This window comes from Vipera berus, assembly GCF_964194415.1.
Source record: "Vipera berus genome assembly, chromosome: 1".
NCBI classification, from domain to species: domain Eukaryota; kingdom Metazoa; phylum Chordata; class Lepidosauria; order Squamata; family Viperidae; genus Vipera; species Vipera berus.
In genome coordinates, this window is record NC_138202.1 from 253,925,429 (window position 1) to 253,937,903 (window position 12,475).

General features: G+C 42.6%; 1 protein-coding gene across 2 annotated transcripts in view; it reads left to right on the forward strand.

Annotated features, from left to right (window-relative positions):
- The first annotated feature begins 6,614 nt into the window (after positions 1-6,614).
- The window catches only part of FOXO3 (forkhead box O3), a 154,229-nt gene continuing 148,368 nt past the window's right edge, over positions 6,615-12,475 (forward strand). For both annotated transcript variants that reach the window (XR_014024617.1, XM_081313856.1), the window contains exon 1: positions 6,615-8,664. Coding sequence is in view for 1 of the 2 variants with exons in the window: in XM_081313856.1 (XP_081169982.1) it covers positions 8,083-8,664 (582 nt within the window). In the remaining variant the exon portion in view is untranslated. The remainder of the gene's footprint in view (positions 8,665-12,475) is intronic.

The following is a 12,475-nucleotide window of genomic DNA, read 5'->3' on the forward strand; positions in this document are numbered from 1 at the left end:
CTGGCGGCGCTCTTCCTCCTGTCCGAGGTTTTCATTGTTGTGAGCATTTCTGTTGAGGATTGGCAGCGGGGGTGGAGTGGGGGGGGTGTTTGGTTTTTATTCCCTCCCCATCTGCTGGGTGGTTGCAGCAGGTTTTGGTCACTTCACATGACCCTGGGACACTGACCGTCATAAATATGAATCAGTTGCCAAGCATCTGAATGTAAATCACAAGACCCTGGAGATGCTGCAACATTCCAGCTGATTGGCACTTCTTCTGGGCTCAGCAGAAGCACCAGGATCAGCGCTGAGCTCCAGCTGGAACCTGGCGCTGACCCTGGCACTTCCACTGAGCCCTAACAGCCCTGAAGAAGCGCTGATCCTGGCGCTACCGCTGATCCCTGACAGCCCTGCAGCTCCAGCCATCTCTCGCTCAGGCTTGTGTGGTGCTGCCACCGGTTCATCTTATTTCCCTCCCTCGCTACCACTTCTCTAGCATGGCCGTGTACCACCTCCCAGGTGCCAATGTACCACAGGTGGTACCCATACCCCTGGTTGAAAAGCCCTGGTCCTTTCCTCCCCCCCCCAAAAAAAAGAAGGTCAATTACATAATAAAAGCTCTGGCTACAGACATTGTCCCATCTTTTCCTCCACAGTTCGCATAAGTCTAAATTTAAAAAAGGGCTCACTGATTTTAAGAGACCTTTTGACCTTACTTATTTCAGATGAATGTAACAAATGCTACCAATACAACAGACCTAAAAGCTCAAGTATGTAATCTCATCATCCATAAATTGTACTTCACAAAATATATGTGGAATGAAATATTTGTAAAAAGAATATTTTAGAAAATAGGCTAGCCAAATCATAGCCCTTCTCTGTATAGATTGCGGAAGTGAAATGTAATCATCTAAGTACTGCTCTGTTTTCATCTGAATGGATAAAAGATTAAATATTGAAATCTTAAAATGCATTGGGAAAGGAGATCTCTGCAACCCAATTCTATCCCTCATCATCTAGACAATTTAAATTGCATCTAATCATTCTTTAATCAGCTACAATAAGAAACAGTTTATGTGCAATTGTGATAGAAAACAATTCCTTTCAGTAATTGGCCAACAGCACTATTGTGAATAATTTCTAAAAATCATTCCTTGGGAATTTTACTGGTGCAACTTCCTTGGCGATTGCAAACCTATTCAGCCTCTCCCAGCCATCTTCTAACTAAAGTTGTAGTGCTTATCAGAAAAACTGGGTCAGTCCATAATATCAGGCTGTCAAATATTTGAGTGATTAAAAACAGGAAAACCTCTGAAAGGTAATTAGCCAACACTGTCATATTGGCCTCAGACAAGAGATGAAAGTAGTGTAGTAAGGTTCGCCTTCCTGTGTCCCTTCATGCCATTCTTGCTTTTATTTCTATGGTACTTAATGATTGCAACACATTATATTTAACCATAGTATATTTAGCCCTGATTTACTGAATAAATTACAGTTGGTTTATTCAAGCAAATCACATTATGACTTGGATGATTCAGGCTTCTGTATGTACAATCCATCTCTTCTGGGCTTGTCCCATCATTGCATCACTGTGCTCTTCACCCATTCTTGAATTGCCACAAAACATGCCAGTGTAAAATCTGCTCTTCCTGTTGTCAATCCCTAGACTACCACTATCTCCCTTTATCCCCTAGGCCACTTGGGAGATATAGTTAAAATAGTGTGAAATAAAGACACCAAAAGATAGCAGAACAGAAATAACTCCAGACAAGAAGGAGGCAGACTCTGCCATTATTATTTAACTAGCTGAACCCTGTAAAGTTGAAAAATATAATTGAACATTTGATGGAGGAGGGATAATATGTGAATTTAACAAAAATAGGGAAACTAGCAGATAAGCAAAAAAAATTCAGGATTTCACAGTTTCTGGACATTACAATGAAGTACAACAGGGTCGCTATTTCATTAAAAAGTAAAATGCTCACAATGACCATTTCAGAAAACTGTTAGAATGTGCCCTCTTTTCCCTAAAAAAAAGGATGGATGTCGTGCTCCTGCTGGAGAGAAATTGATTTGAAAAATGGCATTTCAACATTCCCAGATGGAAAGTGGTACCAGCAGAGAACAGAAAGGACTGTGGTGGAAATTGGCTAGTGACCAGAGGAGAAGAATCTGCATACTCCCAAAAGGCATTTGTCAAACATGCCCACAGCAATAAAACTAATGTTACTGTACTTCCAAGAAGATGGGTGCCAGATGACATGATACAGATTTTACACATATTGAAGCTTGGTGGAGTAATGTTGGTTTAAAGGGGAAAATGCTACTTAAATATTGTTAGAGAGAGAACACATCTATGGCCAGTGTCTTATTAAGCAGGAAAATTGAGATTGTCAAAGGGCCTCATAGTTACATTGCAGGTAGGACCAAAACCATCCTATATTTCTATCCCCTCTTTCAAAGAGTTGTAGATTCCCTCCTCCCCTCTTGTGCGGAAATACAATAGCTGCCTTACTGAACACATATTTCTTAGGCATTGGATAAATTTCGTCTAGTAATAATCGAATTGTGTTTGACTGCAGATGAATACCTCTGCACCAGTTCTATCTGGAGAGCAATGAGTGGTGTGATTTAAGGTGTATATTTTTGAATTTACATATTTGCCACTCTTTCAAGTTAATTGTTCATGCCATCATTTTGCAGCACAGAAATGTGAACAGGTTTCCTTATCTATCTTGTTGACCCTTCATTATTTGTATATCTATGTCATATATCCTGTTCATCTGTTTGACGATCAGCAATCTAGTCTTTTCAATCCTTTCTAGTGGAAAGCCTTATTGAAGTTTTTTTTTTGGTATTCAGAAGTTCTTTATACTCCTTTCTTTGTCCCATTAGGTGTGTGTGTGTGTGCAAGGACACATATTCTATTTTTGTTCTTTGTTTTGGTTAACATATAATCTTTCTTCAAGAGGGCACTAGAGGTGTCCCTTGGCTCCAAATTTAACCAGTTGGTTTAATGCTTCCATCACAGTAATGACAAACTATCTCAGTGGAACTAACACCTTGTCCAAGACTTTGAATAAAATCTGTGTTGTATAGCTGGAAAATTCTTGATCCCATCACCTCGCTGCCACTTCCTTTGGAATTGTTCCATTTTCCCCTCAGTTCTTTGGAAGATGCTGTGGGAAACAATGAACAAAACTAATATAAGGTTATTGTAAAAGAATATTTTTTTCACAATTTTGAAAAAGCTGTTGGTTTTTAGTATTCCTCAGATGAGTTCTAATTTTGAAAGACAATCAAATTCTACCTTCAACAGATGAAGAGATCGTAGAACATAGAATAGCGTAGGATAGTGGAAAGCTCATGCAAGTCACTGTTTAGATTTATAGTATATTCCATCCAAGAGCTGAAAGCAGCAAAAATACTGTTTCTCCTTCCTTGGTATAAAAGCTCAATGGGATAGGTTGGAGTGGGACAACACTTGTGGACCCAAGTGAAATTCTATGGCCAAAGGTGGACCTGAACTGGGCCTCCCCTCTGTCATTCCAACACCTTAATCACTATACCAAACTGTTGTATTTATAACATCACTTCTGTTTATTATTTGCATTATTCAACATAGCTACATTATTTGTTTCCTATGCACATGAAATTTAACCACCTTCATAACTCCCCTGTTCTATGTCAACAAAGCAGATAGTTCTGAACGCACATTATTTTACAAGTAAATTATTAGCAGTCAGTAGGAATTTTGATGACAGAAATGCATAGTATCTGTGCGATATTTATTTATTTATTTATTTATTTATTTATTTATTTATTTATTTATTTATTTATTTATTTAATTGATTTTATATACCGCCCTATTCCCGAAGGATTCAGGGCGGTTTACAGGGCGAATTAAAACAATACAAATAAATACAATTAAAATAGAATTAAATTAAGACTAGCCCACAATTAAATACCCTGAGAATTACAAGTCTAATGGGAACCTGCCAAAACCTTATCAAGTTTTAAAAAAAACTTGAATACTATAGTAATAGTTTCACTAAATGTCAATTAAAGTTGGCATGTATATGCAATCCCATGAAAGATAGTACCTGCTGCCAGCTGGATACATGGCATATTTTAACAGACAAAGCTAACTGAATGGTATTTGGACTTTCCCATCTGTGAAATGATCTCCACCAATCCTCTAGTAGTCAGAACAATTTCCTAACATGAAATTTACTGTCTGCTTTACTAATCCCTGTCCTGCCTATAGCCTCTGTTTTACATCCCTTGAATTTCCTCCACAGTAAGAGGTGGGACAAAGCTAAGATTTTATACTGTGTGTGTTGAAACTGCCGACAGACAACAGCGATGATGGGCAAAGGAAAAGAAATGGCTTTAGCCTCAATACCAATAAGAATGTCTCAAGGTTGTCTTATGGATGAATAGGGAAGAGACAGAAGTTATATCATGAGGATGCAATAAAAAAAAGTTGCCAAGACATATTTCCCCAGTGGATAGGTGTAAGAAAAAGTAGGAAAAATGCCTTTTTCAGGGTTTCACTGTTGTATCTATGATGTATTGTTTAAACTATCCATTCACAGCCAAGTGTGTCAGGTGTATTGAAATCTTCCATAGTCCCTGTCTAACATCTGAAATCCAACACATCTGGAGCATTGGTGGAATTCAGCCAGTTCACACCACTTTGGCAGAACCAGTAGCTAATTTTTTGTTGCCCAAGCCCAGAATGGACTTCCGGAAGCGGCATCCACATAGAGAACAGGTTGCTCACATATTTGAATGCCACCACTGATCTGGAGGTATGATATTGGGGCAAGCTACTTTAAGAAGAACATTTTCTAAATGAAACATCCCCTTGGGAAGGGAGTTTAATCTTTAAAAATAATAAAAAAAACATAGTTTTAAGAAAGTCAAGTAAAATTAAAATGTTTTAAGAGTCAAGTGAAATCTATTGGCAGATTTATAACTACCTTTCTTCCATTTAAACCTCTGATATTTTTCAAAAATATCTGGAAGCAGAAAAAGTTAAGTATGTTTCAACTAGGTCACGGGTGTCAAACTCGCCGCATGACATGACGTGTCACGACATATCTTAATTTTTTTTTGCATTGCTGAAGTTGGGGTAGGCGTGGCCTCCATATGATGCAACCAGCCACGGGCTGGTAGTTTGACACCCCTGAAGTAGGATAATCTCCAATAGGATCTTCAAAAGATATGTAAACCGCACCGGAGACTTTAGCCCAGTTGGATGTATGTATTCTCAGAGGTAGGAAGTAAACATCTCCAATAAATATCCAAAAACTAGAGTTTGTCTCAATTATTAATCACTAATAATTACATGAGTCTGTGCTCTTGAAAATGAAATCTTAGATTTCTGATTATTTAAAATACATGGTAAAAAGAACACACAATAATATTGTGATCTAGTGTTATTAATGAAATATTCTAATGAAATCTAAGGTCCAGCTTTAGTGGCTGAAAGATTGGAGCTGATGTGATTGCCAAAATAAGGTGTGTTCATCTGTTTCTGTAGGTGTGATAATGTGTAATATTTTCCCACTAAAAGTAGATAGGTCATAGTTATGCAAAATGTAATTGCCCAGCCAGTTGTGTTTACACGTATTTCATGACCTTATGATGTTCTAAAGTTTTTGTACACAGTTCAATTTTATAGTGATTTGGTACTTGGTAATTAACCACTCCAGCCCAGGCATTCTGAGTGTAATTGTTCAAGAAAAATATGCAGAGGAATAGGTGGAATATCATATTTCTGTAAGAAAGCCTTCCCTCCCTGGGGCCTTCTGTATGTTAAGATTTTACTGCCAACATAGTCTTAGCAGAAAGGTTTGCCTGGCTCCACATTTGCATAGTCACACCATTCACTAGTAATTTTGAAATTCTATACCAGTACTTGTTATAGGAGCAATAAATCAAGATATCTCACTAAACGGTGGAAATTGAAAATACACGTTTAAACTTCTACCAATTAACAAAGACTGTTACAATTTCGTAGTTAAAGTAGCCTAGTCCTTTTGATTGGCTACATCTATGGCTTACACATCTTACAAATGGCTCAATAGAATATACAGCAGCGGAAAGATCTAAGATTTACCAATTTCAAAAAGAAAAGGCACTTACGTTTTCCCAACCCACCCATGCTTCGTATAAAACGAGACAACTGCAAAATTTTGCTCGCTATTCTAACATTGGACAGAGCGATCAACACGTACCGCAGGTTCTACGTATTCTAAAAGTCTCTGCTAAAGTCAGGGAAATAGAGGGGGGAAAAAAGCGAAATACAATGCCGAAGAACCGTAGAGGCGCATCATTTTTTTTAATATTTTTTTTTTACTGCGATCGAGAAAATTGATTTTCGGAATGTATTTTTAAACGCGTTCCTCTTTATGCCCAGGTTTCTGGTTGCAACACCGTACGTGGCTAGTTCAGTATTAAAAGTGGATTTGCTGGCGGGAGAAGAATTAAAAGATGCGCCGAGAAGGAAGGCAAGTCTGCTAACCGACCCTCAGCTAACCGGGCGGTGTGTAGTAACTAGAGCTCTCGCCTCTTCGCCCGCCTCCTTTGTGGGCGGGGATCGGCTGCGACCGGGTTAGGTTGCGTCTCCCTGCGTGTGTCTATAACTTTGTGTTGCCGCTCCTGGATGTTAGGAGAAGGAATGTGGAAGTCGGCGGAGGGGAGGGCGACAGGTTGCTCGAGGGAACGGCAGCAGCTCCAGCGTTTCTCTCCCGCCGCTGCCTCGCCGCTTGCTTTTCTCCCTGGGGAAGGAGCCTTCTCCCATCGGTGGGGTTTTTCCTCATTTTAATGCCGCTTCTGCCACTTAAAGTGGAACGGCTCGGGAACGGCTCCAAAATCAAGAATCCCGCAGTCGCGGGAGCGGCGGTAGACTCGGCGCCTCGTTTTCCTCCCGCGCGTTTGGAGCTGGGGTTTCTGCCGCCCCATCGGGTCCCGGTTTAAAGCTTCGCCTCGGAGACCGACCGGCGCTTCTGCCTTGCTCTTTTTTTCGGTCGCCCGCTTGACCTCTCGCCCTGCCTTTTTGCCGACGCTTTTTTAAAATGACTTGAGTGGAGGGGGAGGGGGGGAAACTGTCAAGATGGCAGCGGCGGCGGCGGCAGCAGCAGGAGCTAGGAGGTTATGAATGTGGCGGTGCCGATGCTGGAACAAAAACCTCGGGAGGCTGCGGAGGACTTGGGTTTCCGGACCTGTTGTTGGAAGATCGGCGATTTGACTTGTTTGAATTCTCCGCCTCACTTTCTTTTACGCCGAGGAAGAGCCATTTCAAAGAAAGGCGAAGGGAGGGCAGGCGTTTTAAGTTTCCTCTCCTAGTTAAAAAAAAAAAAAGACTGGCTCCCTTCCCTACCGCCCTGCACCGCTTTCGGATTTCTTTTTTTCTTTTTTCTTTCTTCTTTTTTCGGAGGAGAAAGAGGGATCGCAAACGGGGCAAAGCCGCGATCGGATGGGTGGTGTTAAAGGCTTCGCTGCTCTCCGTGACACAGGCGTTGGGAAGTCGGTGACGGAAAGGCTCGCAAAGACCGAAGGCGTCCACCAAACCAGCAACCGAGAGCCTGGCGAACATCTCTTTTTTTAAAAATTAAAAATAATAATAATAACTATGATGCGGGGGGTCGTGTGAATGGGGGTCTCTTTAATAGCTACCGAGCGATGCTATTGGAGGACTCCGGCGCGTAGCGAAAGATAAACAAACGCGCGGGCGCAGAGCCGCGATTCGCTTCCAGCCAGCCTCGCCGTCTTTGGCAATGCTTCCCAAATCGGTCAGCCTCAAAAGGCAGCGAAAAGAGAGCTGACCGGGAACCGGAGGACTCCCGGATCGTTTGCCGATCGCCTTCGAACTTTTCCTTTCTCCGGCGGGGGAGACGAGAGGTGGCGGGCAGGAAGGAGGCGGCCGGACCTTTCATGGCGAGCGGCGTGCTTGCTCGAGCTCGCTAATCTCTTGCCAGGAGCCGGGCGAGGAGAGGAGAGGGGAACCGGAGCGCGGCGGACCGGGTTCCCCGTCTGACAGCGGGAAGGACAGAAGGGTCGCCTCCAAAGCGGGGGGGGGGGGGCGAGGCCAAGATGGCTGAGGTGTCTCCCCCCGCGCCCTTGTCCCCTCTGGACGTGGAGCTGGACCCGGAGTTCGAGCCCCAGAGCCGTCCTCGCTCCTGTACGTGGCCCCTGCAAAGGCCCGAGCTCCAAACCAGCCCGGCCAAGCCTTCGGGAGACGCAGTCGCCGCCGACGCCGCCTCCATGATTCCCGAGGAGGACGACGACGCTGACGACGAGGAGCAAGGCTGCACCTCGTCCGCCACCCTCTCCGTCCCCGGCGGCGCCGGCGAGGCTCTCGCTTCGGAGGACACGGTCCGCCTGCTGGTTCCCTTCTCCGGATTGCCCGGTGAAGGCTCCGGCGCGGCCACCTCTGCCTTGAGCGGCGGGCAGCAGCCTCAGCCGGCGGCGGCGGCGGGCACGGCGGCCGCCCCGCGAAAATGTTCGTCCCGGAGAAACGCCTGGGGGAACTTATCGTACGCGGACCTGATCACCCGCGCCATTCAGAGCTCGCCGGAGAAGCGCCTCACCCTGTCCCAAATCTACGAGTGGATGGTGCGCTGCGTGCCCTACTTCAAGGATAAGGGCGACAGCAACAGCTCGGCAGGCTGGAAGGTAAGCGGGGATTGCGAAAAAACAACTACACAACTTGGTGTGTGTGTGTGTGTGTGTTGGGGGGCGCATGGAAGGCTGGCCGGTGTTTTCCGAAGGGAATGGACGCGTGGATCGTCCGGCCACGGGTGGACTCTTGCCAGCCGGTTCCTAATGGGTGCTGGGATGAATGGAAGACCCGCTTTCCCGTGGTGGACTACATGCGGCATCTGCCGATGTCCTCCTCCTCCTCCCAGGTTCTGGGTGCAGCCTCAGAATTACATTCAGTCACCGATTTCCCAAAGGGCGGGAAAAATACCCACAGTCTTTTTTTTTTAACTATGATTTTCAAGGATAATAAAGTGGTTCAACGAGTCTTGTTAAGAATATCCCATTTTAGTCCATTCACCTGACCGGCTAAGATTGGTTGAACTGGTATAATAAGTAAAGATGAGTCGTAATTATCACTCAGACCACTTTTTGACACAATTTGGCCAAGAAAGCTTTTTAAAAAAGTGGATGTTTCTATAACAAGAGGCACTGTCTTCCTCCTGTGTGCACAACAAATACACTAAGACTGTTTCTATTATTAGTTCGCGCTGTTTGTCAAATGTGAGTTCAAAAAGTGCTTATTACTGAATGAAAGATGCGTGATGATCAGACTGCTCCCTGTGGCACTTTGTTCATGCCGTGCCAAAGGATTTAGTTCAGGCTTATGCCACGCAGCCACTGCAGGACCAGTTAAGATATCACAGGGTGCACAACTGCTCTATTATCAGCCCAGAAAGAAGATCAGGTCCTTCCCAGGAAGTGGGTTGCGTTGGGTCCTCTGTGGATATTTCCAGAGGGGTACCTTCTTAACAATGCCTAAAAATATAGGTTTGCTCCTAATTTCTAGGGATGACATCAGATTCATCTTATTCTGCCTAGTACATTTTCTCAGACAGAGATTGAGTATTAGTGACATTGGTAAACACAAAACACCATGTAGTTGGAGGTCTGGTGAAAAGAATAATTCTGTGATGTAATTCCCTCTTCTCCATTGCTACGTGCTCCCTAGTCTCAGCTGCTGTTTCCTAGTCTTAGCTGAGCTGAATATAATCTGCGACTGTCAGTAGTGATCAGGTAGCTTCTAACTTACATCAACAATGAGCGTGTTAGGTAGTTTTGATGAAATTTCAAAGATTGCTCCCAGTGTTGCTTTGCATTAAAAAAAAAGAGGGATAGGGGTATACTATAATATCTGTCAGGTTTAGATGGTAGCGAGTGCATGCATGTACATTTTGGGAGTTATTATTTGGCTACACAGGGAATTTATTTTTCCCCCCAATTTTAATTGCTATATGAGGACAGCCTTTCCTTTGACATTATATGCACACTGAGGTTTTGAAGTTATTCACACCTGAAATATTTTCTTGTTGTTCTTCTTAAAAGGACTTTTAGTTGATGATATTTTCTATGACATTCTTACAACATTAAGAGGTCCTGTGTATTTCTAGCTTATAAAAGAGATGATTGAGTGGGTTATGTTAGTAGTGTCCAGTATCTGAGAGATTCTAATGTAGGAGTGGGTTTTATTGTTCTGTTGCTCGAGGTGCAAAATTAGAACAGGTATGTTAAAACTACAGGTAGTCCTCGACTTACAACAGTTTGTTTAGGTGTCACTTAGGACTATTTTTCAGTTATGACCTTTGCAGCATCCCCCTAAACATGTGATCAAAATGCAGATGCTTGGCAACTGGTTCATACTGTTGACCGTTGCAGTATCCCAAGGTCATGTGATCACCTTTTGCAAGCTTCTGACAAGCAAAGTCAATGGGGAAGCCGGATTCACTTAGCAACCAGGTTACTAATTTATCAACTGCAGTGCTTCACTTAACAACTGAGGCAAGAAAGGTCGTAAAATGGGCAAAACTCACTTAACAATTGTCTCACTTAGCAACATAAATTTTGGACTCAATTGTGGTTGTAAGTCGAGGACTGCCTGTACAAAGGAGTTGGTTTATTCTAGACATCAGGAGGATATTTGTAACTGTACGAGCAATCAGCCAGTAGAATAGGCTGTCATCTGAAGTGGTGAATTCTCCCTTACTGGGATCTTCAAGATTGGCTAGATCAGGGGTGTCAAACTGCCGGCCCGCGGGCCAGACGTGTCACCAGGAAACCGCACCCACCCCATTGCCAGCAATGGGAAAAAAGCTCCGATATGTCATGCGACGTCATGTGATGTTGCAAGTTTGACATGTCTGGGCTAGATGGTCATCTTCAGAGATGCTCTAGTGCAGTGGATCCCAACCTTTTGTATACTCCGCGCCCCTAGAACGCTTCTGATATATTCTCGCACCACTTACAAAAGTTTGAAATAACGGCAGTGATTTATGCACATACACCTATAATTTTGAAAACCCAAGTTTTCGCACTCCTTGGAATATTGTCTCGCACCCCTGGTTGGGAAGCCCTGCTCTAGTGGATCCTGCTCTGAAGCAGAAGTTTGATTGGATGACTTCCAAGATCTATTACATTTTGATACTATGACTATAGAGTGCTGTATCAGCTGCTTATTTTAGAATTTAATTTCACTGTTGGGTAAAAAACAAAACATACGAAATCTAAACAGAGACTTTTTTTAAAAAAAAAGTGATAATACGGCCACAAGTGTTGCAAAAGTGTAATAGTAATTAATTTAAACATCTGGGAGCAAAGTATTTTGCTTGGTTATTACAGGGAAATGTTGGTAGCTATTTAAGAGTGAGAGAGATTCTCTTATATTGTCATATTATACATTAGATATTTTTATTTTATATATTTGTATCCCACCTTTATTATTTTTACAAATAACTCAAGGCGGCAAACATACTCCACGCACTTCCTCTTCCTGTTTTCCCCACAGCAACAACCCTGTAAAGTGGATTGACTGAGAGAGAATGACTGGCCCAAAGTCACCCAGCTGGCTTTCATGGCTAAGGCCAGAAACTCATGGTCTCTTTCTTTCTAGCCTAGTGCCTTAACCACTAGACCACACTGCATCCATATCCTTGTATAAACTATACATTTGTTTCTATCAGAGAAGTGAATTTTCTTAAAAAAGAAATTGAATAACTGTAAGAAAGTTGAACTTGCAACATAATTCTAACAAATAGTTGGTACACACATATCTTTTTCTAGTAACATTTTACTGGTGAAATGGTATTGGGAATGGAACTTTGGCATGGTTTTATTATTTTAAATCCATGTACTGCTCTTGCAAAGCATGCTGTTTTACATATGTTGCATGCAGGTAGCTGTTTGTGCCAAAGCTAATTTAATTTCACTCAGTCCGAAATGGCATTGAATAGGATTCTGATTTGGTCCCTGTTGCTTTGGAAACAAATTGGTTTTGGGGAAGGCATTAAGAGACATGATAGACTATATGTTCCATTGAATTACATAGGAGTAGCTTCATAATGCATAGGCCAGGCTATAGTTGAAGAGTGTACGTATGTGTATTTGCTGTTTGAGCATATCCTTCACATGAACTACTAGATTCCTATCACCATTTGGATTTTCTTTTAGAAAAAAAATTGTTTTAGACACAGCAACGCACAGTCTGTCTCTTGCCTGCCATTTCTCTTTTTGAAACATCCATGGCCTTTTTCAAGTTCAAATGTTTGGTTTAAGTACTGTAGTTAAAATGCTGCTGGTTTCAAGAAGAAACCTAGGATTTTTAAGTGCCTTACTTTCTGTGCCATTCCTGTGCTCAAGATTACAACTTTTCAAAACTCGTTTTTTCTAAAGTAGATGGTGAAATAGCTCACTGTCTTTTCAATGTATTATGGCATTTGCCCTTTAAGGCAGG